This window comes from Desarmillaria tabescens (genome assembly GCF_030435595.1).
Source record: "Desarmillaria tabescens strain CCBAS 213 chromosome Unknown EV420scaffold_24, whole genome shotgun sequence".
In the NCBI taxonomy this organism is placed as follows: domain Eukaryota; kingdom Fungi; phylum Basidiomycota; class Agaricomycetes; order Agaricales; family Physalacriaceae; genus Desarmillaria; species Desarmillaria tabescens.
In genome coordinates this window covers 412657-439502 of record NW_026848323.1, presented here as the reverse complement: position 1 = coordinate 439502, position 26846 = coordinate 412657, and the positions used below count along the sequence as shown (strand labels likewise).

The following is a 26846-nucleotide window of genomic DNA, read 5'->3' as shown; positions in this document are numbered from 1 at the left end:
CCGACTTTATAGAGAACTTAATTCACTTCGTCGCGCTAACGATTGTCGACATTTTCTTTACTCTTTCGTTCCATAAAACCCAAAATAAATTACCGTGATTGTTGAGCCTTTTTCTATCCTTCGGTCTCATAAAACCTATAAAAATTTGTCACATTGTCATTGTAGTTGTGCTTTGAAATAATCACTCGTGTCTTCGCCTTTTTCCATTCAAGGAGCACCAAGGACGTGAAACTTCTGTGTTGCTTTCTTTCTCTCATTGACAACGAACCTCATCAATCTCTCCAAGAAACCACTACTTAGTATGTTCAGAGGCCAGGAAGGAAATGCAACAGCTGTCTGCGGCAGAATGTAGTAAAGTAGTGTAAGGATCTCTATCATCTGCAATTGATGTTGAAAATTTTTCATCTCGCCCGGAAGTCTTTCGAATAATTACAGTGATCTTTGATGGGCTACAAATATTCTATAGATGTGGTACAAGTCTTCAATCATAGTTGCATGCTATAATTCTATATGGGCTTCCTATTCACCCTCTCATTCAACTGCATCCAAGTCGGTCACAAAAACCTTCATCAACCAGAGGCAAACATCTTGTTCATGCGAGTCACCCATTCCTGGGGAGTCTCTTCGAGCTAGACTCCCGCCGAGTTGACCATGAGTGATATCTTATACTCTCTATAGAACCTCATGAGACCTTCTATCTTTGTTCCCTGCAGCCACAACTTCTGTTTCATCAAATCGAGCTGGCGCAAGGACATCGAGGCTTGCAGCGCAACGGAGTACAGCACTTCTGCTTGCTGCTTAAGCTCGAGACAATGCCTTGATATATCATCTCAGAAAGTAGCTCCAATGTTGAGAAATGTACGTACATAATGATGACCGACGAGCAAAGTTGGATCGCTTCCACATTCAACCAAGCATCTGCTTCAAATAAGACGTGCCGACCCTCCATATTCAAGGTAAATTTTATTATGCTATGCGCAAATTTCTAGAGTAATCAATCAGAGTTATCAAGACATGGCGTGAATGAAGCATACTTCGATTTCAGCAGCTTTCATATCCATCTTCTTTCAGTTTTCATCCATGTAATGGAGGCTACCGAGATTTGCGGTGAGGACAAGGAGCACAGCAGCAGTTGAATCAGTTTTCGAAAGCCACTGGCCTACAACCCAGAGAAGGATGAGCTTAGCGAGCGGCCTGGCCCATATTACCTTGTTTTTGGCCGCTTCAGATTTGATGCCGTAGGCATTTGGGATGACTTACAAGGGCGATTTGGTATACATATTCCTTATTCATCTTGTTTGAATGCGAGACCATGTCCACCGTGTTTTGCGGGATGCAGGGAGAAGTTAGGACAGGGTCGTTGGAAATCGAACCTGAGGTGCCAGGAAGGCACGTGGTCGTGCTTCGCCGCCAGCAACAGAGTGACATAAGACGATTCAGTGGATATCCCGGGCCATTCTGCCTTACCTGCGTCAACAAAGTTCGAACCCAAAGTCCAACACCAACATCATCAGGTCCAAAGCAGGTGACTGGTTTGGGTGTAACTCTCTATACATTGATAAGGGGTTATCAAACACTCGCCATCATGCATGGTCTGCGCGATACATCCCTCAGTAAATTCAACGGTTATTTTTGTTTCTTTTTCGTCCAAAATCTCGAAATGGGGTTGAAGGAACGATCGCTATAGGAGAGTACATAAGGTATGAACAAAAAAACTCATTGTACACGAATCGAGATAGCTAATCTCAATACTATGTAGTCCATGCAGGCAATCCAAGGTCACTTGATCTTTACGTTCGAAGGAAGGGACCGAGATCCATGAGATGGCCTGTTCCTTTTCTAAAGCTTTCCATATGGGCTTGTAAGTTGACGGGTCCTGGATCATTGCCGATCTATAAATAGTATCCTACACGGATAAATCTTTGTACCTAGTGCGTACAGACATATTCTCTTGGGAGATTAATTGTTGAATCAAAGTGAGTAACGTAGCACACATACTTTTCTCCCATATCTCAAATGAGCGTCTCATTTTCAGGGTGAATAACATGTCCCATGATCAATGTCCTTGATGTGACCTAAAGGCTGGGAAGATTATACCAAATGTTCTCTCACATTATCTCTATTTGTGTTGTGATCTCGAATACTAGTCAGCAATCCACCATGTTCAGCATTCGAGGAATCACACTTGTCACAGGAGCAGGTCCATCTACGTCCTTTTGGTGTTACGGTTTATTCACTTTATTCATTCTTTTTTCTTTTCTTTTCTTTTCTTACTCATCCTCACTTACGCTCGCCTGCGATCCTGATCGGACATTCTCACAGTACTATTTTTAGTTTACTCAACGTGTATTTAAGTAGAGCCTCAGCTGGGCTAAAACCCAGCTTCGGCTAAGGTTTATTCTACCTAACATCGAACTCCGTCCTTCGTGACTATCTAAGTTCGCGACTGGCTCCCTTCATCGCCTTTGACCTCTAAGTGTATCGTCCACCGAAGTGCGAGTGGCGATCCTTGGTTGATCTAAGTCGATAAGAGTTAGTGGCTAACATTTAGCTGAAGCTCGTTCTACGTTGCTCAGCGTCACTTCTGAGAAAGAGCACTGCCCAACTCTTTACAAGACGATCTATCCCAAAATTCATCCGATACACCTCCTCGTCGCAGTAGCCCTCTGGGTTACCCCCTTTGACCTACTGCTTCAAGCTGCAGTAATCGCCTGGATTTTACCTCTCATTATCCATGACCCCATATTTGCAGTCTTAGTAACTGTATTTCTTACCCTTGCCCTTATACGAGTCTGTATCGCCGCACCACTCCTAGCCGGATTGCTAGTAGCCTTGTACGGCGGATACTTTCCCCTTGTCTAAGGCCAACATGAAACCTTTCAACCTATTTCTAAAGTCAGCTTCCCTGTTAGCAGTGATCCTGCTGACATTGACTGACCCATCCTTCGACGACGATACCTCATTGATGACCAGTCCCGTTTACGAGACTGACCTCAATCTGATTATCGCGACCCTCGCTGCCCTCACCATTCTCGCCCTGACCGTTGTATAGTCCATCCTTACCACCGGCCCTCTCAAAAGATAAGCCAACGGACGGATGCCCTTATCCGACGCCATTCCCATAATCTCTGCCGTTTTTATTCTCTGTTTCTTGTCCATCTCCTTGTTCCAGCTTCACTGGTGCTGCCGCCAACAACGACGAGTGCGGGCACAACTCCCATTCCATTACGTGCCGGCAACCCCGGCTTATCCACCCCCTGTGATTTTCATCCCCGCAGCATCCCAGCAAACCCTACACGATGGCTGACCCATCACACCCAGAGGATCTGGAGAGTCCCTTTACGGATCGTCGCGATCCAGCTCGGGATCCTCAGAGTCGAGCACCGACTCCTACAGAAGCGCTACCGCCGAGTCAGACGACTCCGTCGATATCACCGATACCCGGGGGGTACTCCTCGACCGAGGAGACTCGCCCCTACCAGGTCTCTTCGACGTCTCTCCAGTCGAAGGCGAGTCAAGCACCGACGGAGCCCGAGGACAAGGCACCAGGCCTTTGGTCACGGGCGAAGAAAGCCCTGACACCGAGTACGAAGGCGACGAGCTCACCGACCTCGAGAGGGTCAGACTCGAAACCCTCCTCGGCGAGCTCTATCCGAACGAGGAGGAGGATGCAAGCTATACCGGAGACAGTTGGAGCGGACGCTCCCAGAATAAGTGGACCGATGCGGACTGGGGAAGTGAGCGAAGGAGGTACGGAAAAGGAAAGGCTCGAGATGACTTCAAGGACGATTCCAGAGAGCTTACCCTTGGGGCCTCCGCCGCCACGACCACCCGTACAGATGGACCAAGACGAGTTCCAGTGTCTTGGGATGCGGACCGAGGTCCCCCAGTCGCCTGGTACCCCGACACCAGCTGGGTCTATGCCGACAACGGGGAAGAAGCTCCTGTGGCCCGAGTCGTGCCCAGACCAGAGCCCGACCCGGTCCCTGAAAGGACCGAGACCTCAATGCTCGCTCCCGCCATCCCCTCGCACGAGCCGACGGATAGGGAGCTTTGGGGCGAGTTCCCAGAGTACGACTCCGAGGAACTTGGAACAGTTACCGTTTCCGAGCGCCTCGCCGGAGTCTCCGACTGGGAACCGTCCGTCGCGTCGCAAGCCTTCGCCGACCCCGTCCCTGCCTCTCAGCGCCCATGGCCGCTCCTTTATCACACGTACGTCGAGTCCCTCGGAGTCCCTCGAGCTGCCCGGGAGTCCCCAGAAATCCAGGCCAGAATGGACCGAGGAAGAGCGCACGACGCACGCATTCGTCGAGCAGAAGAAGACGCTCTCCAAGGACCCGGAGGCTGGTGGGACCTATCCCTCGAGCCCGATGCCACCGACGCCGAAGTCGAGAATAGAATACGAGCCGCAGCCGTCAGGTACACAGGAGCAGCCCGACGAGCCGGAGGCGACCTGGAAGCGAGAGGAAGAGCCTGGAACTCCTACCAGGACGAGATCAGCGATGAGGACTCAGACATCGGGAGATGGAGAAGAAACCGAGAGATCGACCGCATCGCCAGAGAGAGGAAGGAGGCCGAGGATGCCAAGCCGCCCTCCAAACCAGGCCCTAGAACCGACGGTAATGGCGGCGGTGAGGACGGTCCTGCTTAACGGGCCCACTCCGCGGCCTGATATCTTCAACCTACTCCCGTGGCATGGGTTGTACGAAATCATGATGGAGGATATGGAGAAGGACCCGCAGTGGTTGTTCACCGAGGCTGGGGAGGATTATCAAGGTGCAAAAAGGATGGGCGACGTGTACCTGATGAAAAACATCCTGGAGGTAGAGACATGGCATCGAGCGGCCACTGTCTGGAATATGGTGAACCCCGAGGCACCGCAACCCGGGTGTGAACCATACAAGTGCCTCCAGCCGATGCCTCACCCTCTCGACCCGTCGGACTTTTTCCCCGAAGGGTTCTTCGGAGGAGCAGGGGGAGATGACGACAAATACGCGGACGCGGGCGCTGGACCCTCAGCCCCTGACAAAGGCAAAAAATCCACTGTCCCGCCAGTGCCATCGTCAGGACCACCGCGTCACCCAGACCCTGGAGGATATCCACCTCCAGGAGAAAATTGGAATCTCCGGTCGCTCTTGCGACCACCCAAGCCGCCGGTACCCCCGCACATCCCATTGCCCCCAGACCCAATTCCCCCCTGGCAGTTAGCGCCGGGTGCTGTCAACAATCCCTGGAATGACGTAAAGCCCAAGCTTATCACGCAGCCGGAGTATTTTACGGGGGTATCCTCCGATATTACTCGATTTCTACACCACTGCGAGGTGTACTTCCAGGTCTTTCCGATGTATTACACAATGAACGACGAGGGGCAGAACCCCTATCGCATCACGTTCGCCCAGGGGTACCTTCGTGGGGAAGCGCAGCAGTGGTGGGTCGACCAATACTACCGCTATCGGGATCCGCAAGGTCATTGGAGATTTCCGACGTGGGCAGAATTCTCCCATGACCTCACCGTCCAATTCCGGGAGGTAGCGGAACTAGCCATATGGAAGGCAGAGTGGAAGAAGGTCAAGCAATCCGACTTCAAGTCAGCTGTCGAGTTCTTCGCGAAGTTCGAACGGCTGGCCCACAAGTGCGAGGAATTCGATGACGAGAAGCAGATGTTCGAAGCAGTCGAAGCGGCGATAAGGCCAACAGTGCGAAACATGGTTATGCATGGGGACAATGAGCGCCCCACAACCTATGCACAATGGAAGGTGCGAGTTCTGAGGATAGACGCCAATTATTGATACGGGGTCGCCCAAGGATTGGGCAACAAGTCCTCCTCGAACCAAGGCAGTTCGGGTTGAGGCAATCAAAATCAATTGAAGAGCAGCGGTCAAGGTTCTAGTGGCGACAAGAAGGACGCCATGGGAACAACCTATGGGGGTGCCGGGCAGCCGATGGAGATCGACAAGCTCCGAAGTGACAAACGGTGCTTCAAGTGTGGGAACACCGGTTGGAGCCGCGACCATAAATGCCCAACGGACAAGTCCAAGTGGCTTCCCGTCAAACTCCCACCACGCAAGAAGATTCCCGCTCAACGTCTCCGCCAACTACTCGCAGAGGCAGAGAAAGAAGACTTAGGCAAGGACACGAGGGTTGAGGAGGTCAAGGAAGAGAAGTCGTCAAAAGACGAGCCGGCATCGAAATAAGCGATTCGACAGCGTCGGCAAAGGACTTAGTTTCTTGTGGTGCGCATTCATGTACTTCTAGTCGGACTTATACTACGTATGTAGGGACTCCGTACGAACAATATGTCAATTTTTTCGCTGCGCTACCAGTGGAAGAAACTAAGGAAAACGAATCGCAAACAACGGACGGCGTAGGAGGGGATTCCCACTGCTCCACGCAGCCAGCGTCTAGCAATGAACCCCTAGGGGCCGTCCTAGCTTGGGAACCCCCGGCTCACCGCACAGGGAAAGCCCCTCGAGGGCAGAGCCCCCTAGGTCGAGTCCCGACTGCACCCCAGACGTGGGGAGGTCACCCCGGAGTGGGAGAAAGGTCGACAACTCAGCCTGTTGGGCCTGCGGCTTCATTTGTGGAGTCGTCTGTTCTAGCGGGAAGCGTCAGAAAAGCAGCTGAGGCCGTGAACCCGGACGACCACCTTCACCCAGTAGTCACCCAAACGACAAACCGTGAAGACCGTACAGGCGAGCCGATATGTGTGCCTCCGCGAAGGGTTACCCGAAGTACCGCCGGGGGGAAAGAGAGCCGTAAGCATGGATCCAACGTGGAGGTTACAACGCCGCGCACAAGCGCCCGTGGCCAGGGCCGAACACAGGGTAGCGAACCCTCCTCCACCACTTCGACGGAAGGCACCCAAGTGCCGCTGAGGGGCCCTTTTCGGCCCGGTGACCAAATGCCGCCTCGAAGCAAGACCTCTTCGGTTTCGCTAGAAGAAGTAGAAGACGAGGAAGCCTACCTACGGTCCGACATTCCAGTCGTGACCCGCAAGAAGGCTTCCTCCCCGACTCTGTCCCTCACGGCGACCTCCAACGACAAGAAGCTTATCGCCGAGATGTACTACGAGCCCCACGGCATTCTATGGACCCGCAGAGCGCTACGCATCGCACGAGGAGATTCGGCCACACGGGCTGTTCTCAACAGTTGGGTGCACCCCCGACGCTGAGGAGAGGTGACCGATCAGTTGTGCCGCCAGTTGGAGGAGCAGACGGAAACCGCCGCCCAGGCAAGAGAGAGATGGCAGTGGATGGCAGATCTACAGAAACCACCCATGTATATATGCGGGTGGAAGGGGCGGAATGTCTCAATAAAAGTGCAGTTAGAAACCCTGGACACGTGGGAGGTTCACACCGTAAACGCCTTGGTGGACAGTGGGGCCACTGGTAGCTCCATCGACCGCGAATGGGCCCGAGAACACGACCTCAATTTGAAAAAGGCTGCTCGGCCCGTACCGGTCTACAATGCCAACGGCACTCAAAATAAAGGAGGGGACATCACGGAGTATGCCGAGGTAAGATTATGTATCGGGGACCACGTGGAGCGGATCGAACTAGCCGTAGTCGATCTGGGTTCTACCCCGCTTTTCCTCGGGCATGATTGGCTACAACGTCACAATCCCTTAATTGACTGGAACACCAGGGCGGTCACCCTAGCTCGATGCACGTGTCGCAAAATCCCGTTTTCCTTGCCAGATACTGACCCTTAGGCGAGGTGGGAGGAGTACGAGGAAGGGGACACCATCTTGGTTGTCGACTTCGAAGAAGCCTTCCACATACGAGCTATGGGAACTAAGGCCAATGAACTGGCGGCCCGAGCTCACGCGAAGAAAACCGCCAAGTCTTTCGAGGAGATCGTTCCAGAAGAATACCAGGAATTCAAAGACATCTTCGACAAGGAGAGTTTTGATGAACTACCACCGTGGAAACCCTGGGACCATGCTATCGAACTCATCCCCAACGCCAACGCTAATCTGGACTGTAAAGTCTATCCACTTAACCCAGCCGAACAGGAGGAGCTCGACAAATTCCTCGACGAAAACTTGTCTACCGGTCGCATCCAGGCCTCGAAGTCTCCCATGGCTTTGCCCTTCTTCTTCGTAAAGAAAAAGGACAGGAAGCTACGCCCGGTACAAGATTACCGTAAACTGAATGAGATGACGATCAAGAACCGTTATCCATTACCGTTGATCGGGGAGTTAATGGACCGACTAAAGAAGGCCAAGTACTTCACCAAACTGGACGTGCGGTGGGGTTACAACAATGTGCGGATCAAACAGGGGGATGAATGGAAGGCAGCGTTCCGAACAAACCAAGGACTCTATGAGCCCCTAGTAATGTTCTTTGGGCTCACCAACTCACCCGCCACCTTCCAATGGATGATGAATGATATTTTCAAGGATCTGATAGCGGCCGGGGAAGTATCGGTTTACCTGGATGACATCCTCATCGCCTCCAAGACCAAAACCGAACACAAGAGGATCGTACGAAAAGTACTCCAAATCCTTCGAGAAAACAAGCTGTTTCTCAAGGCGGAGAAGTGCGAGTTCGAGGTGGAAGAAATGGAGTATTTGGGAGTCATTATCAGCGAAGGAAAGATTCGTATGGATCCCATTAAAATTGCGGGCCTCCTAGATTGGCCGGTACCCCGAAGGAAGCAAGAGCTGCAGTCCTTCCTCGGATTCTGTAACTTTTATCGACGATTCATCTGGGACTACAGCAAGCACGTCAAACCACTCACTTTGCTTACCGGGAAACAGGAGTGGAGGTGGGGGGAAGCCCAGCAAGAGGCGTTCGAAAAGCTCAAGAAACTGTTTCGTGAAGATGTAGTGTTGGCCATTCCACTCGATGAAGGGCGCTTCCGAGTAGAGGCGGACTCCAGTGAGGGAGCAGTGGGAGCAGTACTTTCGCAGTATCAAGACGAGAAGTGGCGACCAGTGGCCTTCCTTTCTAAGGCCTTATCCGTTACCGAGCGGAACTACGAAATTTACGACAAAGAACTCCTTGCTATTATGATTGCACTTGAGGAGTGGCGCCAATATCTCATGGGTGCACGGGCCGATTTCGAGATCTGGACAGACCATTCAAATCTCCAGTACTTCCGCAAACCTCAAAAACTCAACCGACGACAAGCCCGGTGGGTAACGGAGCTAGCGGAATACCAGTTTACCCTGCACCACAAACTGGGTGCACAGAATCGCAAGGCGGACTTGTTGTCTCGAAGGGCGGATCATGATCAGGGAAAGGAGGACAATCGTGACGTAGTAGTCCTCAAAGCGGAAAACTTCAGGGCCCTAATTATGCCCACCGCCGAGGACCTACACGAAAAGATCAAGGTAGCTACGCACGACCCTCGTCATTGGGATCGGGGCATTTCGGATTCCCTGAACCATGAAAAGGGGATTTCTCGCGAGCAGGATCTGCTCTGGTACGACGGATGCATTTATGTACCTGCAGACAACGAGCTCCAAGGACAGATCATTGCCCTCAAGCACGATCACGTCATGGCCGGACACCCTGGCATTGAGAAGACTAAAGAGCTAGTGCTTCGCGATTACTGGTGGCCGCGCATGCGGAAGGATGTAGAGGCCTATGTGAAAGGCTGCGAGGTCTGTCAACGAACCAAAGCGGACCGCCACCCTAGGAAGGCCCTGCTCCATCCAAATGAAGTACCGGTACGACCCTGGACCCATATCTCGGTCGACATGATCACCAAACTCCCGAACTCCAAAGGGTTCGATTCAATCCTCGTCATAGTAGACCGCTTCTCGAAAGCCATCATCCCCATCGCCTGCACGGAAGAACTTACCTCCCTCGGCTTTGCCAAAATCTTGAGGGACTACGTCTACGTACCCTACGGCGTTATGCCCGAGAAAGTAATTTCCGACCGGGGGTCGGTATTTGTTTCCAAGTTCATGAAGGAATTTTATCGACTCCTTCACGTCAAAGGGAATCCCTCCACCGCGTACCATCCTCAGATGGACGGGCAAACCGAGAGGGTCAATCAAGAGATTGAAAAGTACCTCAAAATGTTCATCAATGGAAGGCAGGACGACTGGAGCGAATGGCTCCCGCTGGCCGCTTTCATGCATAATAATCGTCAACACTCGTCAACTGGATATTCTCCGTACAAGGTCATCTTCGGAAGGGACGGGGAGGTCATCAAAAAGCCCCAACAAACGACCGCGGTGCCAGCACCAGGACGAATGGTAGAAGAGATCGAAAAAGCCCAAGACGAGGCAAAGAAGTCATTGGAGAAAGCGGCGGAGTCGATGAAGAAAGCCTATGACAAACACAAGGCGGTCACAATTCAATACCAGGTTGGAGACAAAGTATGGCTCGATGCAACCAATCTTCATCTCCCGTGCCCGACAAAGAAACTGGGAGATCGACGAGTCGGTCCCTTCGCTATTATAGCTAAAAAGGGAGCCTCTGCATACGAATTGAAGCTGCCGACGGGCTGGAAAATCCATAACCGCTTCAACGAGTCTCTTCTGACCCCTTACGTCGCCCCCTCATTTCCAAACCAACCACGTCCCGAAAGGCCACCACCAGAACTAATCGAGGACAAGGAGGAGTATGAGATCGAGGAAATAGTAGAACAAAGGGACAAAACAGTCGGGCGTGGACGCAATCGGCGAACCATAACCGAATACCTCGTAAAGTGGAAAGGCTATCCCATAGAAGAGAACTCATGGGTAAAACGTTCCAACATGGCTAACGCCAAGGCTCTGGTAAATGAGTATGAAGCTCGCATCCGACGAATCCAATGGGAAATCAACAAGCACGGAAAGACAGTTGGGGTGGACAACCAAATCCCCCCGGATGCCATAACTGCATACCATGAGCCCGACACCCCTTGCGTAACAGACGTCGAAACCGTCTTTTCCTCCGAGTGCACAAATCCACAACACTCCGATGCCCAATCGTCGATCGCGATACGAGAAGTTACCGAGGCAGAAGCAAACGGAATCCCAATCGTGGAGACACCAGACGATGACGACTCAAAACTCGACCTCGAAAACCTACAACGGGTCTACGAAGACTGGGACTTCGACTCCAAAGAGGATGACAACGATGATGACGACATTCTATCCTACTACAGCCAGTCCGCACAGAGTGGAGAGGAGAGCGATGACTCCTTCGGGATGAACGAGTCTTAAGAGGGGGGTAATGTTACGGTTTATTCACTTTATTCATTCTTTTTTCTTTTCTTTTCTTTTCTTACTCATCCTCGCGTACGCTCACCTGCGATCCTGATCGGACATTCTCACAGTACTATTTTTAGTTTACTCAACGTGTATTTAAGTAGAGCCTCAGCTGGGCTAAAACCCAGCTTCGGCTAAGGTTTATTCTACCTAACATCGAACTCCGTCCTTCGTGACTATCTAAGTTCGTGACTGGCTCCCTTCATCGCCTTTGACCTCTAAGTGTATTGTCCACCGAAGTGCGAGTGGCGATCCTTGGTTGATCTAAGTCGATAAGAGTTAGTGGCTAACATTTGGCTATATTGAACCTTTACTCACCTCTTCATAGGAAGCGGTATTGGGAGAGCGACTGCTCTTGCATTGGCCTGGGCAGGGGCATCGGGTCTGCATCTAGCCGACCTAAACCGCGGACGCCTGGAAGAAACGATGAAGGACGTCACAGCCGAAGCTACAAACCCCCAGTTTAAAGTTTATATGTCTGAAGTGGATCTGAGCAAGGAGGACCAGGTTATCCGAACAGTTCAGGATGCTGCTAACAACTTTGGGAGAATCGACTACGCTGCCAACATCGCCGGGGTAAGCACATCCTTATGATAGAGTTCTGACTCATGAGATGTACGATAGATATCCGAAAACATTCTTGCGCCGACGGCAGATACATCTGTGGCTACTTATGACCAAGTCAACAACATCAATGCTAGGGGAGTTTTCCTCTGTATGCGCGAGCAGCTGAAGGTAATGCAAGACCAGGAGTCTGTTGCTCACATACCTGGTAGGCCAGGTGTGCATGGTTCCATCATAAACATGAGCAGCGTGTACAGATGTCTCGGCACGAACGGGTTCACAAGCTACGTTACGTCCAAGCACGCAGTTATAGGTCTGACGAAAGCTGCTGGTTCGTTTTGTTTTAACATGATTCTGCAGGTGTGTAACACAGACAATAGCTATCAGTCACAGCGTTGACGGTATTCGCGTCAACGCGGTGTGTCCTGGATTTATCGATACGCCAATGGTAGAGAACGTAAGCCAATATTTTGATTTCCCAACCTTGCTGGAGATGGCTGTTCCGATGAAGGTAAGTTGAGTTCTTGTACAACCTCCATCGTATTGATGATCATCTTTAGCGGTTTGGTATGGCTGAGGAAATTGCAGATGTGATCGTCTTCTTGCTGAGCGAGCGTGCAAGCTTTGTAACAGGACATTCATTCATTGCAGATGGAGGATCTTCCATCTTGTGAATTTCGTTCTGGTTCATTGCGGATATTTCGAAAAGTGTTACATGCTCTTTATTACTAGCATCATTCGCTGATGTTCTATTTGGGTGCTCTAATTACTCTCTCTTCCACCACGCCCAACTTGGTCTGAAAGAATCTTCATTAGCAGGGCCCGCAGCAACTGGAGGAAAGTCTTCGTTGGTATCTGCCACCCAACACTCGGCAGCTTCCAGTTGTCGCTCCGGCGCGTAGGATTGTAGCTTTGTCTTAAGCCTCGAATAGCTCCGTATGACACCCTGTATGTGTGCATCCAGCATTCTCAAGTCGAACGAGATTTGGGCAAGCTCGTCCGAGGTAGCCAAGGCCTGCTGTGCCGCAAAGTCCAGCGCTTTCGCTTTTTGATCCGTAACGTCAAAACGCCTTTATGAATGAATCTTTGAGATGATGGACCAGGTACTGATAAGGAACGTACTGTGTGATGACCGACGAGCAGAACTGGAGTGCCTCCGTGTCCTCCATGTACACTGCAAAGTGGAAGCGTTCGTGGATTATGTATAAGCCGAGTCTGAGGGAAATCGATTGAATTTCCTAAGAAAACCAATGAGATTCACCATGATTTGGAAGGGATAAAACGTACTTCGAGCTTTGCCTTCTTTGCGGTGTCCTCTTTCAACCATTGTGAGAAATGGTGGACAGCATAGACAGCGATGATATAGGCAACAAGTCCAAAAGGGAGCCATTGAGAGCTCAGAGACGCGTTGAATACGAGAAAAGTAAAAGTGGTGATAGGGTTTTTGTCTATAATCTGGTTTGCGATGGCATCAGAAAGTACAGACGACCGTCCGGACATTGGCGACTTACGAGGACGGCTGGGTAGATGTATTTCATGAACGCCTTATTTACAATATTAGGCATTTCTGGGGTATCTCAGGAAAGATAGCCTCGAAAAGAGCGGGCAAGGAGTTGAACTTGAACGTTGAGACGGGAACTTCAACTAAGTTCCAAGTGACGTCATCAACGGGCTGGTTTTTCCATTATCACGTGAACTTGAGGGCAGGGCTTTTAAAAGGTATTCCGTTTCTCATCGAATAGCATTACATACTACTTCCCGATTACTTCCCTTCCCGTCTGAGGCTAGCAAGTATTTCCACATCAGGAGAACCGCAAACCTCGACGAGATAACTAATCGTTCTCCAAGACTGCGTTTTTTATCTACAGTTTCAACCAAATCCCAATTCCCTACGCAGGAGTCTGCATATCAAGATGCAATCGGTCGTACATGTAAGCGAAATGCGGTTCACATGTTCGAGGGTTCTCGTGGTTCAGAGAGTCCCCCATTTTCAAGGTAACTTTTACAAGTCACCGTAACGACACCTGTAGTGACAAAACCCGGGACCCAATTGAAAATTTAAGTTGGGACTTTTCGGCGGCTCATTCACCAGGGTTGGTTCGTTGCGACCAACATATGAATCAGTAAGTGGAAGGGTTAAGATATGTTCTTACTCTTCCCTGCAAAGGCTCATGTCATATTTTTCTTTTATCCCAGCGATACCAGACTGTAGCAGACTGTTCGAGTGGAATCTTTTAATTTTAATTATTTATCTAATTAATATTTATCAATATTATTCAGATCGTAATCATGCGGAATGACAGTTGTTCATGTTCGAATCCTCCCTATTTCTCGACGCTGTGTTCCGTGCTATATCCGGCCATGTATAAACTATTGAAGAAACTTTTATCAAATATCTGCGTCCAATCATCCTTGTAAGTCGTCGCAAGTACATCTAAAATGCAGTTTTACTTCCTGTCACAACAGATTATCACAAAATACTATCCATGGTGGATCTATTTTGTTCTAGTCCTCCTTTTACTGCGTTTCAGTCGAGAAACGAAAGACATAGTTTTTGGATCCCTTGGTGGTTTTATGTTCCCAGGCCTCTGGACTACATTGAAGTATGACGCTATCGCCAGAGATATCGCGCTTAAGGTACACCTCCATCATGTAAAGCGCAAAGAATTACTGATGGTGATGGTTTTCGCAGAAATTATACTGAAATACGTCAAAATGCATGCATATATAGAGGATCAGCGTGTCGCGATTCAAACAAGCACCGTGGAGGCGGACTCATTTCGGCTTTGCTCATCAACCGTCACTCAGTACGTACATCAGTACCATTCATTACATCAGAGTCTAAGAGGCATGTATTTAGGCAATGCCTTGTATCGAAACAGAAGGCAGAAGCATTGTATTCTGCAGCACGGACCTTGGTTACGCGGATCGACTCTTCTGTTGTGGATCTCCACCCAATCTCACTCGACTTGGATGCACAGGCACTTAGGATACAAGCCATCGTAGAGAACTATTTCGCGTTTAGGGTATCGCTAGCCGCTACTGCACCGCAAGATCAACTGCAAGCCGCTCAGCAATGGGTGGATTTAGTTAACACAGTGTATCCGCCCGTTGCCGCAGACCCGGTTAATGAACATTTTTTGTGCTTGGACGAGGAAGCGACTACAGTACCCAGTTAGAATAGCAGAAGAACGATACACGATGAGAATATGTAACACTCCTATACTTATGAATTTGGAACGGATTTTGATTTATTGGCGTGTCGCTCCTGATTCAATAAACGGACCTGACCAGAACATGAAGCATTCGGGACTGAAGAAATATGCGTAGTAATATTTGTCCTGTTTTCTAAGGTACAGTGGCATATGTAGATTTCTATGCTCTTTGACTACAAGACATTGATGGAGCGGGAAGAACACAGTCTTTACGCTCAAATGTGTAACAATTCCTGGTTCTGACGGAGCTAAAAGCAAAGCGAAAACGCTATTATCTCTGCATGGAAAGTGACAATATTGACTTGAGCGGCGTACCGTACTGTACTGTTGCGGTCTTGAAATCGTTCAGAGCGGGGAGGATTGCGCCTAACTTCGGTAGGACCGGATACAAGCCCAGGTTCCTGGTACGATGCCAGAAAGCAGTGCTTGTACCCTTAAGCTTGTAACACTGGTGCTGATGTACAGAAGCTATCTTCATCAGTTTTTATCAAGTTTTTATTGGCCAGTTTGGAATCCTATAATGCACAGTCTGAATTGGGGAGAGTTCTAGAGGACATAAGATAGGTGCGGGCTAATGTTCAGCCTTTACGGCGCTTCTTTTGTCATTTGATACTTGTAAATCGCTGTAGAAGATGTACTTAAACGTATAGATTCTGATTGGATACCGGGTATCGGACCGTTCACCACGTGATCCCTGCGCACACGTGAAAGGATCGCGGCCGTTTCGCCGATCTTCCTTCTTGCATTTCTACCACATTCTCCCATCAAGGGGGCTGCCTTTTCGCGTCCACGCGGCGAAACTGAAAGAAACTTGATACGGCAAAGATTTATCTGCAAGATACCATGCCTGGAGCCCACCGTTTTGTGCCAAGGATCATTAAGGACCCTATCCATGACCTCAGTACGCCATTACCCTCTCATTCAGCGTCCTAGGATCTGATACCGTCCTTAGTCGAAGTCAGCCCTCGACTCTCCGTCTTTCTGGATACGTGCGTGGCATTCATATGGGTCGGATAGGCAATGACTCTTGATACTAACTACAAAATAGACGCCAATTCCAACGCCTACGCTACATCAAACAACTGGGAACTTCGTACTTTGTCTGGCCCGGAGCATCACATAATAGATACGAGCATTGCCTAGGTGCGCTATCCGGATTCCGAGTTCGCGGTCTTTGACAATAGAGATGAAAGGTGTTGCCCATCTTGCCAGGACTTTGGCGACGAACCTACAGACGAAGCAACCAGATCTCGGGATCACTGATAGGGACATTGAATGTGTAGAACTTTCTGGCTTATGCCATGACCTCGGACACGGACCATGGAGTCATGTTTGGGATTCAATGTTTGTTCCGACGGCACTGTACGTTCTCCTTTCGGTGCGTTCTGACCGGTAGTGATTTTCTTCATCAGACCAGACTTGAAAACCCCATGGAAACACGAGCAAGGCTCTGAGATGATGTTCGATTATCTTGTAGCCTGCAACAATATCGAAATTGAGGAGGCAGACACGAAATTCGTCAAAGCCCTTATCGCAGGGGATCCGGCGAAATGTGATCCGTATGTGCATTGTTTCTCCATTCATGCATGCTCTTAGTCATTCTGATAGGTCCGAAAAGGGGTTTCTCTTTGATATCGTAGCCAACAAGAGAAATGGCTTGGATGTGGACAAGTAGGTGCTCGTTCTACCCCTCGTTCATATATCTGATGGCACTTACGATAGGTTTGATTATTTCGTCCGCGACTCCCATATGATTGGCGAGCCTATCAAGATCAATCTTACACGGTATGCAGAGGACATGTTCTGCTCTACCACATTACTAAAATACAGCATTAGCCTACTCAAATCTGCCCGGGTGATAGACGGGCAAATTTGTTACGACATCAAAGATGCCAACAATATCTACGAGGTGTACAACACTCGATTCCGCTTGCACAAGCACATCTATAACCACAAGACAGGTGAGTCTATCTTCAACGCCTCTGAGAGCCAATGGTTGACTATTTCATCGCAGCCAAGGCCATCGAGCACATGATCATTGACGCTCTCCTCTTGGCAGAACCGCATCTGAAAATAGCTTCAAGAGTGTTTGATCCCGAAAAATTCACCTACTTGACCGACGATATCATGACCCAGATTGAGTATGATGCATTAAGCAATGCAGTGAGTATCCGTTCTTTTGACTTGAGCATAATATCTCATTCATCTGCAAGGATTTGGCTCCTGCCGCCGCAATTTTTGACCGTATCCGGGTCCGCGACTTGTACAAGAGCGTCGATTATAAAACGGTTGATTGGGCTGATCATAAGTTCTTCAAGGCGGAGGTAACGCCAGCCAAGATTGTGAGGGAAGCGCACAATGATATGACCGAGCCTTCTGGCCTTACTCCGGATGATGTCATCGTGTCCCTTGCACCCATGCATTACGGATTTGCTTGATGAGAACCCGTTGCAGCCACGTTAAGTTCTACTCCAAGGCTCGACCTGACGGTGTGCATCCTCCTACCTACTCTTATTTGATCTGAATGATCCATTATCTAGTGTGTGCTATTGCTCAACCGGGCGACTATTCGAGCCTCGTGCCGTCAGTCTTTGGAGAAGTACTTCTTCGCGTATATACGAAAAAAGCAGAGCAAGTCACTGGCTCTCATTGCAAGAGCGTTTTACTTAATATTTTGCAGGTACTACTACGATGTACAGGCTGGGTACCGCGCTCTCCTTTCCAAGATTACTGGCAGACCAGCTGTCACTGTGCCCACGCCACCTGCCACTGAGGCTCCTTCTACTCCTAGATCGTCTCGCAACAGCAGCTTAGCTGCACTCGATGGTTCCCCCGGTGGGAGCAAATATGGCGAGAATCAATTTACTACCGTTGAGCGGGGCTATATCCCAGCAAGTCCTGCCAAACAACTGAAACGCAAAACTAGGACTATAGAGGCGGAAGGATCTTCGAAGAAGAAGAGGACGCCATGAGCTCTTGTTGTGATTAGATAGCTTATTTCTCGGATGGGTTCCATATTCTCTTTCCATGTAGATATCCGTAGACTTTACTCGTATACCGCCTGTAATTTAGAAGTACTCGATGCCTTTTTACTTGTGTATAACATTTGAGGCTATTCTGCCTGTAATGAGTCTATAATAGGATCGTCATCAATGATCAAGCTCCCATTATGCCCGCCAATGCCGCCTACATGATACACGGGCGGAGGCACCATATGGACCTTCGCTGCTCGGTTGGGTTGCCTTCCCTTACACGGTCCTTACAAACTCCCCTCACAGCCCCGCCTCTTCATCTCTCCTCGCCTCAAACTCTTCCTTCACCTGCTTACCTGAACTTTCCACAGGGCCCGATGCCCGTAGACTGTACGCTCCACATAGCGGATCCCAATAACTTGCACAAGTGCTGCCTTTTGGGCGAGAGAGGCGAGGGGGTCCATGGCTCTGGAGCCAGCAGAAATTTGGGAGACGGTGTAGTCGTAGTACTAACGCTAGAGTAGGGTGGTGTGGTAGGGTAGGGATAGCTGTGGGTGACTGGATTGGAGTGGATGTAGATCGGGGCTGTTGGAGGTATCTTGTTGCCGGTATTGAAGGATTGGTGTTTGGGCATAATGTGGATTTGGAAGTATCTACTGGAATAGTAGTACTGGTACCTAGGGTAGGACGTTTCCCAGAGAGAGCAGATGTAAGCTCCGCAGCGGAGCTTATATCTGCTCTCTCTCCGCTGTGCCAACAGACGGTAGTTCTGATCCAGAGAACTGCGACTGTGTAGTGGCCTCTTCGTTTAGATAGACGCATTCGTCATTACTGAAGACCTCCAGTAGAGTTTGACGAATACGATGGAGTAATATCTGACGGGTGCGAATGACCCGGACACTGGTCATGGTGTGTTCCCATTTACGAGACTGAGGGCTGAAGGCATCCAAAGACGAAAATGGGGCTAGGTCTAAATTCGTGCACCAGAGTTGGAAACCATGAAAGCTAGAACAGCGGGAAAGTGAGAATCATGTGCAGCAGACGGATCGCCTCGAAGTGGGCCTATGAATAGAAGGCCGGGGGCACAATCAGCGTCCAGTGAAAGTGTTCAGGTGCACAGGGAGTTCACAGTGGCCGGAGCTGGAGGATGGCAATACACCTATTTCCTGTGATTACTTACTTTATAGCAGAACACCAAAGTGATGGTGTGCTGTAGTTCTTCCAGCTGCTTCTTCATTTCCGAGTTATGATCGGCATTCCAGAGGAGGGAGGATCTACAGCTATCACTGAGTCATTTTGACTAAGATGTTTTAGCCAGTATACGCATCTACTAGTAGTGGCGCAGCGGTATTCGGTCCTGAAAGTGATACTTGAGTGATACAGTAGGCGCTGTCATGAAAATCCGCTTGATTCTGTCCAGTAAACGTGGTAGATACAACGTGAAATTCCTGATGCAGAAATCTGTGTTGTAGAACGGTATACATTGGTATCAAGTTAATAAAAACGAGTGTCCACAAACTCACCGCAGAGTTAATTAATTTATGCAGACTCAAGTCCGCGGACAAAGAGGAAGGAAGACCAAAACCGATCGTAACTCATCACATGACCGTGACTGAGGCGCAGTAGCGTCACGCGCGAACGGAATCAGTTTGTTCTCCTCTTTCCTTCTTCCGTCACACTGTGCAGGTCACTTCGACGTGTTATATCACATTTGGATGGCATAGCTGTTCGGTTGTATGCCCTTCCTTTATAACTGCGGCAACCCTGAACCAGAACTGTCGTTCTAACCGCTAGGTTGTATTAGCGTCATTCCGCTAATTTTCCCACTAATTCCTGGTCAGAACTGCCGTAGAATTCGTATAAATGGAACAACAGCGGATTCCTTTCCCTAGATCACGCGCAGCCTCAGAAGTCACACCTCGTATGTCATCACAACTATTTTTTTTGTGTACACCCATAGCTCACAGCGTCATTGGCACCTTTTTAAGCTCGCAATGTCGATGGTAACTCCATGTTTCTAAATCTTATTGCACCTTCTGAAGACAGCCTGTTAGAGTCCGTCATCAACGAGACTTTTCATTCTGCTGGTAAGCTTTTACTCTTGGATAATTCGATTTTACATTTAACGACCTCCTAGTGGAACCGAACGAAGGAGGTATAGCTCTTACAAACATTGGGTTTTCATATTCCTCACCAAAACTTTTCAGAATCGAACATCAAACCTTCTGAGACCAATAGCTCGACGACAGGTAAGTAGATACTGAATTTAATCCAACGACTTATCTAATGTATGATGCAGACTCTTTCGCCACATCTTACTCTAAGCTGACCTTGTCTGATAAATTGTCTGCCCTCCCGCCCCCCGGTAGTCCTAACTTAAACAGGACTCGATCCCCAAACCCCAGTGCTAGCCGAGGTTTTAGGCGTAGTTTTGAAGCGTCTGGTTCTCTTCCCTCGGTGAGGAGTACAGGAGATATAGATCTCATACAGTCCGCGTGGAACAGCCCTCGACAGAGTAGCCATCTAGTCACTCGGTCGAATGCCTCAGATGGTTCCGTGGGCCTTGACACGCCAAGGAATAGAGCCTCGTTAGATTCCGACCGCATCTCTTTACCTGCATTTCACAGTGTTAGAAACGGTATGATCACTCGTTATCTCCTTAATATCAAGCTTATCTTGGCCCCAGCCTTTTCCCGCAGAAACAGGGGAAGCGATCCTACTCTTCCAGCTCAGCGTACCGAACAACTGAGAGGAGAAACAGTCGGATCACGTTCCCGTTCCCCCTCTCGTGCAGCATCTCCTCTACGTCTATTACAACAATGGTCTCAGGGTCTTCATCGTTCTCATAATCACCCAACAGAAGAACCATTTATTCCCGTCGATCCTTTCCGCGCAAAGTCCCACTTCCGTTTCCCAGGCATACCCTGCTTTTGCGTCAGCGAACCTAGCGATGACCCAGACGCGGGAAGGGATCATGATTGCGACCAGATTAAGCAACGTGCTGAAAGCATCTCCGCTTTTGTCACCGAGACGCTACCACGAGTATTCTATTTATACTCGCTTCTGCGTTTGCCAGCTCTTTATTTCTCTAGGGTCGCGCGGATTTTCGAGGACGCCGAGGTTAGCCGGCCGGACGTGCAGCGCATGATTGATGCGTGCTCCCGCCCGGGTTATACTATACCACTGTCCTCCCATGTGAATGTCAATTCGAACGCGTATCGTACGTCGGCTGCTGGAGTATCCGGACACGTCGGTGCTGCAGCGCTAGTTGCTGACCTGGATATTCTTCCAGAGGACTGGGCAGCACCGTTCGTCTCTCCAGCGCTTGTACGATTCAAGCATTCATGGGAGGCGTTTATTGATACCCTTATGAGAGAGTGGAAAACTCTCAATGTCGTTTCTGCTTTATTGTTAACGTATGTTTTCCTTGCCCGCTTCCTCTGTGACTTCATCGCTGATGATATCAGAGCTATTTTAACCATGTTCCAGATACCGAACGCTGCATCGGACCCTATCACCCGAACGGCGGCGTTGTTGTCATTAATATGTGCTTTAATGAGCGTGTCTTATGGATGTATGTACATCGTCAGGTAAGAATCACATGCGCCTCTGGTTTATCAAATTTCTAATCCCTTGTAGATTTGGAACCATGAGGACTATGTATCGTGCTTCGCGATGGGCCGAGGTAAGAAAGGGAAATTGTATCGATGGAGTATGTACTGAATTAGTCGTAGGAGGCTCGTAAGACCAACACCGTAATTTGGTGGAACGTCTGGGTTATGCTCGCGATGCCAGCCGTATGGCTGTCCTGGTACGTCTCGACGTTGATTGGACCGACTCATAGCATTGACCACCTCATTGATATAGGTCTATGGTATACTTTGTCATTTCCATCCTATCCTTCGTATGGCGTACGGGATCGTATGTAGACCCAGACGAGCGCGAGGGACTGAGTCCCACTGGTGCTCTGGGTCCACGAATTGCGATTACGGGAGTTTTCCTGATTGGGATGGTGTATCTCGTGCTCATTATAAAGACCCTTAAGAGCTACGGTACACATTGGGTGCTGAAATCTGGGGGACAGGTGCCAGAGCAGGAGGAGGAGCGACGGGGTAGGGAGAGGGTGCGGGGCACGAGTAGCCAGGCGAGCAGGAGGCGGAGTGAGCGGTATGACCATGTACCCGAGGCTACAGCGAGGGAGACCCCGGATCTTCGCAAGGACAAGGTAGTCGAAGAGGTTACGGAAACCGAGGTGAAGGAGAACGGGCGGCTTAGAACTCTATTAGGGTTCGGGGTGAGCCGGAATTCTGATTTGGAGAAGGGGATGCGAGCGGAGAAGGATTCACTTAGACGTGCTCATTCATCGGGCTGAATTATGATATCTGTATGATTACTTATGTACTGATTTGCTATGGACCGCTGTACGAACCGTTATTGTAGAAGATTGCATCGTTGTTATAGATATGAATGTCACCGGAGTACTTGATAAACTGGGAATTCTTCCGTTAAATTATTACGTTTATCGCGCTTCATGAAATGGCATCAAACGATGGTCGTGTATATGGTACTCACAGTAAACTAGACCACGGCTCGGATGCGGTGGCGAGATACTATGTAGTCGTCAGGATTACAGGTCCATGCTCCTTATGTTTCAGTTGCAGAGGCGAAGCGCATTAATCGTCTGCAGATGACAAGCAGAGTAGACACTAGGTAGTGCCGCTATTCGAGGAGAGAAGGTATGTCCGCTCAAAAGTCCGGACTAGTGTAAGAGTAAGATACAACTAGCCACTGCGTGGAAAGTTGAACTGAGAGTACAAGTCATCCTATAAGATCTTTCTTCTCAGTAAAGCGCTTTCAGTGGTAAATAGATGATAGGACGGTCCGGCGTGTCCTGGAGTTTATCGCCTTGTCTGACACTGTTATGAGGCAAGGAATTTTCTGCCATCCTTTCTATGTGGTCTTCGAGCTGCCGATTCAGTTGCTGATATAAACTTTCGCTGGTGATCTTTGCTATGATAGCTGTGTATTCAGTTTGTTCGGTCAGACGGAGCCAGTTTCAACTTTCGCATTGGTTGAACTTTCAACAACTTCAAGCGCATCTATGGCTATTTTGAGATAAGCGCGAATTTAATGGCAATCGTGCATCAAACAAAATTATAGATCAATAATTGGACAAGGTCCCACTAAGCATCTCTCACTCCTGGCAGGTGACTAACTTGCACCGGTCAAAATGCGACGGACACGATTGGAATATAAATGAAAATTCGACTGACTCTGTAGACCTCAGCAAATATGTCGGCTTTACCATTGAAGGAAATCCCGACTCATTTTGCTTTGGTGAAAGCCTGGGTCGAAATGTCGTATATTATCCACCCATTCTTGCCACTTTTTGACTGTCCGAACATAACTCCTCATTTCGTTATTGAAATTGTGCCCCGACTATATCAAATCTATATTCCTGAAACTTTGTACTGGCGTAACATGCATGTAACGACTGTGCTAGTACGTACAAAATGTAATTTTAAAACATGTTTTCCTATGCATATCTGTACCATAGAGTTCAGCATGATTTTCCAGAAAGATTTTCTAAATCGCATGACCAACGGCGTCTGAAGACGATGCTTGCCTTTCTCCCAAGACCTGCCGGAGCAAAAGCTCAACTCGTTCACGGTCCTCACTGATACGATGCATCTCCTCTACCCATCTCGCCTCCCGTTGCTCATAAATACCTCCCAACGTATTCAGACTCTGCAATGCAGCGCCCAAAGCCCGCTTCAAATCCTCCTCCCTCGACTCGCTTCCATCAGACCCACTTCCAGACATGCTCGACGGTGTCAAGAACCTATCTGCCAAAGAGGACCTATGCGAACGGCTCTGCCGGCGCTGGATCGCCAATTGTCGGAATCCTGATCTCATACTTTGCATCATGGGCGACCGAGATAAAGTCGATGACTGCCTCCTAATTGAACGCGAAGTCATCATGTGAAGCTTGGTCGAGTGGGACGGAGCTGCCATCAGGACCATCGTAGCGTCTGTCTGGCGATCAACTGCCTGGAACTGCCAGACGATAGGGTCAGAATTGCCTATCTCGTCGACTAGAGGAAAACTTACTGCTTGAGCAAGCGCATCCCAGCGCGTCTCCCATCGACGACGTCGTTTTTCGACACTGCTGACAAAGGAAGGATGGTATTCTAGTTCTAACAAATCTTCATCATCTTGATCTTCATCCTCGTCCACCCAGTCATCATCGTCATCGTCGACATGACCTCTGTTCACCCAGGCTCCTTCCTCTACGATGGCGAAACGAGTATCCTCTCCGGCGGTTTCCTCGCCAGATGTAGACGGTTCAGGACTCGTATCTCGCGGTTGAGTACTTTCCACACGAGGGGGAGGCTTTCTCCCGGTAGCTTGTGTACGTAAATCAGTAGAGTTGCGTTTCTTCTTTAAGCCTACGTTTGCAGGGCGTGGGAGTGGAATAGGTTCATGGCTAGGACTTGACCTAATGCTTATCGGATCTGGATATCGGCCTCCCAGGACCCTCTGAGTGTGCCAGTACGCCCAAGGGTTGAAAGATGATGTAGGGAAAGGAGTCGATGACGGAGATAAAGTAGAATCAGTGATCTGACCATGATTGTTGTTCTGAGCAAACATAGACCACTGCTTAGCGAACTGCTCCTGGATAACAGCTGGGTTATTTAGGTCGTAGTTTACTGGCATTTGGGAACGATTGGAATGTCCAGAATACGCCTGGGATCTCCGTACATGAGAGAACGGATATGGATAAGGAGATCCCGCTGGAGCGACAGGGCTGAATGGGGGAAGATCCTTGGCATCGTATCCACCAGATATCAGCGGCGAGGGAGAAGGCGGCGAGGTCTGGCTATGCGGGGTAGGGGGAATAGGTGCATCTGGACGTGGAGAGCGTGCCAAATAGGCTTGAATATAAGCTGATGTCGGATGATCCAACAGACTAGCAAAGTCGTCGGAATGTACCTGTGGCGTATAGGCACGAGTGCGTGGATCGGAATACTGCTGCTCCACTCGTTTCCTGGGTTCGACATACTGGGGTGGGACGTCGCGAGGGACACTATGCGGCTCAAACAGCGCTTGGTCGAATCCCCTCAGTCCCAGCTGGTCTGTCACCCCATTACGCGCCCTCCCCCGACCGGGTTTGACGAATTGGTTCTGCTGATATCGATCCTGGGGGATGTCTGCTGGCAGACCTGAAGAGGGAGAACGAGGAGTATACTGGCCATCTTCGTCATCCCGCTGATCTGGCTCGATGAGAGTTTCGTCATCGTCGTCGCGATGACCGGCACGACTACTTCTCCCGTCAAAGGAGCGATTGGGATCGTAACGAGAGGAATTTCCCTCTGGATGGAGGTCGGAAGACGGTGCGGGAGACGTCTGATGGTGCTCGACATCAGCACCCGCCCATTTCTCCCGATCTCTGATATCCCCATTGTTCGATAGTAAGTGGGTGAGCTCCTCCTCGGGCTCTTCCTGCACTGGAAGGGACCTATCAGGACTGCGAGTGTGTATTGCTTGCAGAGGAGGCGTCTGCGTGGAGAGGGACAATGCAGGTCGGCCGTCAGCACCGCTGGGAGCCGAAGTTCGTTTAGGTATCGGTGACGCATCGTATTGATATGAAGCGTAGTTCTGCAGGGTAGGTGGGTGTTCTCCGGGGCTTCCCATCGGTGTATGGTAAGCGGGCGACTGACGAAGCTCTGGGGCTTGGATCTGTGCTGAAGGAGATGAGGGTTGGCGATCACGAACCTTTGGACTTTCTCTCTGAGCCTGTTGCCTGCGACCATCAACGTCTTTGGGACTAGATTTCTCCGTTGCCCGAATGCGTTCGACGGCAGGATCTCTGGAGGGAGAATCTGCTTGTATGTAACCCATGGGATATGAATTCGGAGGCTGAGCGCTATTCTGCGACTGCTGCAGATCGGCGCGCTCGATATCGGCCAAGAGCTCCTCAGTCATTTGCCAGTTCTCGTCATGTTGGAATTTCGTGAGAAATTGTTGAGGGGGGACGCGGTTAATGGGGCGGGGGTAGTGGGTATTGACGTTGGGCTGGGAATGTGATGGTTGGGAAGGTTGAGGACTCATGCGGTGCTCTGCGGTTTCGGGGGGACTAGGATGTGGTGGCGTAGGTAAGAGCCTTTGTACCTGAGGATTTGGGGGTGATCGCCTAGAATTAGTGGGCGCTGTCGGGCTTGGCTGGGCGGGTTGGTGGGCAGAGGTGAATATCTGTGAAGCCGATGGCACAGACTGCGCCTTGATCGTCCGCGTACGAAATGAAGAAGGCGACGGTGACTTCTCCCTGGGCGGCATTTGGCCTGTGCATGACGATAATTAGCATCCGATTAATACAGTAGCGACAAAGACAAAGATTTGAATGAAAGGAAGGCGTGGCGCCCAACTATTACATAGCATTCTTCTCAGTAGGGCGCAGATGGATCGATTTGAAACCGATTTTTCACGTTAATGAAAGAGTAGCACGAGACGTACCTTGAGAAGCTGGATGAATTTGTGATTTACGAGGACGCTGAGGTGACTGGTTGGACATTGCACACAAATTAAAGAAAAAACAATGCTCCAGGTGGGGCCAGGATGAGATGGGAACAAAGGATTTAGGATCGACCACACAACAAAGGTCCGGTCTTTAGGCGAGCAGTTGTGCTACGCGCGTTTCCCTCGTGTCTAAGACAGGATGACGCCTCCAGAAGGCAACGAGGTCGGCAACCACGAATGGCAGTCAGCCTCGAGGTGTTCTTAGGCCATATCTGGGAACAAAACAACCGCCTGATCCGGTGTTTTGATATGTAGTTGATTTCCGCATATCTCAAGGTTCCTTGCTTCAATAATGGCAGCAGAGTTTCT

At 49.7% G+C, this 26846-nt stretch overlaps 8 protein-coding genes across 8 annotated transcripts; 4 read left to right on the top strand and 4 right to left on the bottom strand.

Annotated features, from left to right (window-relative positions):
- Positions 1-629: 629 nt before the first annotated feature.
- EV420DRAFT_1481168 (uncharacterized protein) lies at positions 630-1246 on the bottom strand (the record flags this gene model as incomplete). The annotated part of the gene is made up of 3 exons (XM_060469743.1): positions 630-816; positions 867-971; positions 1209-1246. The coding sequence occupies 3 exons, from the start codon at positions 1244-1246 to the stop codon at positions 630-632; spliced, it is 330 nt and encodes a 109-aa protein (XP_060329238.1).
- A 10232-nt stretch (positions 1247-11478) lies between these two features.
- Positions 11479-12487, top strand: EV420DRAFT_1552882 (3-oxoacyl-reductase; the record flags this gene model as incomplete). The annotated part of the gene is made up of 5 exons (XM_060473529.1): positions 11479-11491; positions 11538-11785; positions 11834-12104; positions 12154-12284; positions 12334-12487. Coding segments are annotated over 5 exons (777 nt in total), but the record flags the coding sequence as incomplete, so codon positions are not given.
- Position 12488: 1 nt separating this feature from the next.
- Positions 12489-13418, bottom strand: EV420DRAFT_1552881 (uncharacterized protein). The gene is made up of 4 exons (XM_060473528.1): positions 13285-13418; positions 13061-13228; positions 12896-13011; positions 12489-12843 (listed from the first exon to the last, which is right to left on the bottom strand). Exons 1-4 carry the CDS (start codon positions 13336-13338, stop codon positions 12540-12542), a joined length of 642 nt encoding a protein of 213 aa, XP_060329236.1. The 5' UTR covers positions 13339-13418; the 3' UTR covers positions 12489-12539.
- A 794-nt stretch (positions 13419-14212) lies between these two features.
- Positions 14213-14952, top strand: EV420DRAFT_1644505 (uncharacterized protein; the record flags this gene model as incomplete). The annotated part of the gene is made up of 2 exons (XM_060477657.1): positions 14213-14580; positions 14634-14952. The coding sequence occupies 2 exons, from the start codon at positions 14213-14215 to the stop codon at positions 14950-14952; spliced, it is 687 nt and encodes a 228-aa protein (XP_060329235.1).
- Positions 14953-15831: 879 nt separating this feature from the next.
- Positions 15832-17960, top strand: EV420DRAFT_1621251 (uncharacterized protein; the record flags this gene model as incomplete). The annotated part of the gene is made up of 12 exons (XM_060475678.1): positions 15832-15914; positions 16037-16131; positions 16182-16350; positions 16401-16547; positions 16597-16659; positions 16711-16773; positions 16825-16949; positions 17003-17151; positions 17202-17392; positions 17443-17477; positions 17529-17623; positions 17688-17960. The coding sequence occupies 12 exons, from the start codon at positions 15832-15834 to the stop codon at positions 17958-17960; spliced, it is 1488 nt and encodes a 495-aa protein (XP_060329234.1).
- Positions 17961-18110: 150 nt separating this feature from the next.
- EV420DRAFT_557590 (uncharacterized protein) lies at positions 18111-19026 on the bottom strand. Its single transcript, XM_060482573.1, has one exon. It carries the CDS (start codon positions 18780-18782, stop codon positions 18261-18263), a length of 522 nt encoding a protein of 173 aa, XP_060329233.1. The 5' UTR covers positions 18783-19026; the 3' UTR covers positions 18111-18260.
- A 593-nt stretch (positions 19027-19619) lies between these two features.
- EV420DRAFT_1552868 (uncharacterized protein) lies at positions 19620-22526 on the top strand. Its single transcript, XM_060473527.1, has 12 exons — positions 19620-19754; positions 19802-19881; positions 19949-19963; positions 20015-20047; positions 20098-20115; positions 20168-20209; positions 20260-20598; positions 20647-21376; positions 21428-21550; positions 21600-21645; positions 21695-21771; positions 21828-22526. Exons 2-12 carry the CDS (start codon positions 19824-19826, stop codon positions 22330-22332), a joined length of 1986 nt encoding a protein of 661 aa, XP_060329232.1. The 5' UTR covers positions 19620-19754; positions 19802-19823; the 3' UTR covers positions 22333-22526.
- Positions 22527-23317: 791 nt separating this feature from the next.
- On the bottom strand, positions 23318-26740 carry EV420DRAFT_1310385 (uncharacterized protein). Its single transcript, XM_060468562.1, has 3 exons — positions 26475-26740; positions 24072-26302; positions 23318-24017 (listed from the first exon to the last, which is right to left on the bottom strand). Exons 1-3 carry the CDS (start codon positions 26530-26532, stop codon positions 23547-23549), a joined length of 2760 nt encoding a protein of 919 aa, XP_060329231.1. The 5' UTR covers positions 26533-26740; the 3' UTR covers positions 23318-23546.
- Positions 26741-26846: the final 106 nt, after the last annotated feature.

What these genes read in the sequence shown, in the direction of transcription:
- EV420DRAFT_557590 (XM_060482573.1), bottom strand. Translation starts at nt 18,782, where the DNA reads ATGCGTCTATCTAAACGAAGAGGCCACTACACAGTCGCAGTTCTCTGG.
- EV420DRAFT_1552868 (XM_060473527.1), top strand. Translation starts at nt 19,824, where the DNA reads ATGGAACAACAGCGGATTCCTTTCCCTAGATCACGCGCAGCCTCAGAA. An exon ending in GTGCTTCGCGATGGGCCGAG is followed by an intron (nt 21,646 to 21,694) that starts GTAAGAAAGGGA and finishes AATTAGTCGTAG; the next exon opens with GAGGCTCGTAAGACCAACAC. An exon ending in CCAGCCGTATGGCTGTCCTG is followed by an intron (nt 21,772 to 21,827) that starts GTACGTCTCGAC and finishes TCATTGATATAG; the next exon opens with GTCTATGGTATACTTTGTCA.
- EV420DRAFT_1310385 (XM_060468562.1), bottom strand. Translation starts at nt 26,532, where the DNA reads ATGTCCAACCAGTCACCTCAGCGTCCTCGTAAATCACAAATTCATCCA. An exon ending in AATTCATCCAGCTTCTCAAG is followed by an intron (nt 26,303 to 26,474) that starts GTACGTCTCGTG and finishes CGTCATGCACAG; the next exon opens with GCCAAATGCCGCCCAGGGAG. An exon ending in GGGATGCGCTTGCTCAAGCA is followed by an intron (nt 24,018 to 24,071) that starts GTAAGTTTTCCT and finishes ATCGTCTGGCAG; the next exon opens with TTCCAGGCAGTTGATCGCCA.
- EV420DRAFT_1552881 (XM_060473528.1), bottom strand. Translation starts at nt 13,338, where the DNA reads ATGCCTAATATTGTAAATAAGGCGTTCATGAAATACATCTACCCAGCC. An exon ending in ACATCTACCCAGCCGTCCTC is followed by an intron (nt 13,229 to 13,284) that starts GTAAGTCGCCAA and finishes ATCGCAAACCAG; the next exon opens with ATTATAGACAAAAACCCTAT. An exon ending in CAAAGAAGGCAAAGCTCGAA is followed by an intron (nt 13,012 to 13,060) that starts GTACGTTTTATC and finishes TGGTTTTCTTAG; the next exon opens with GAAATTCAATCGATTTCCCT.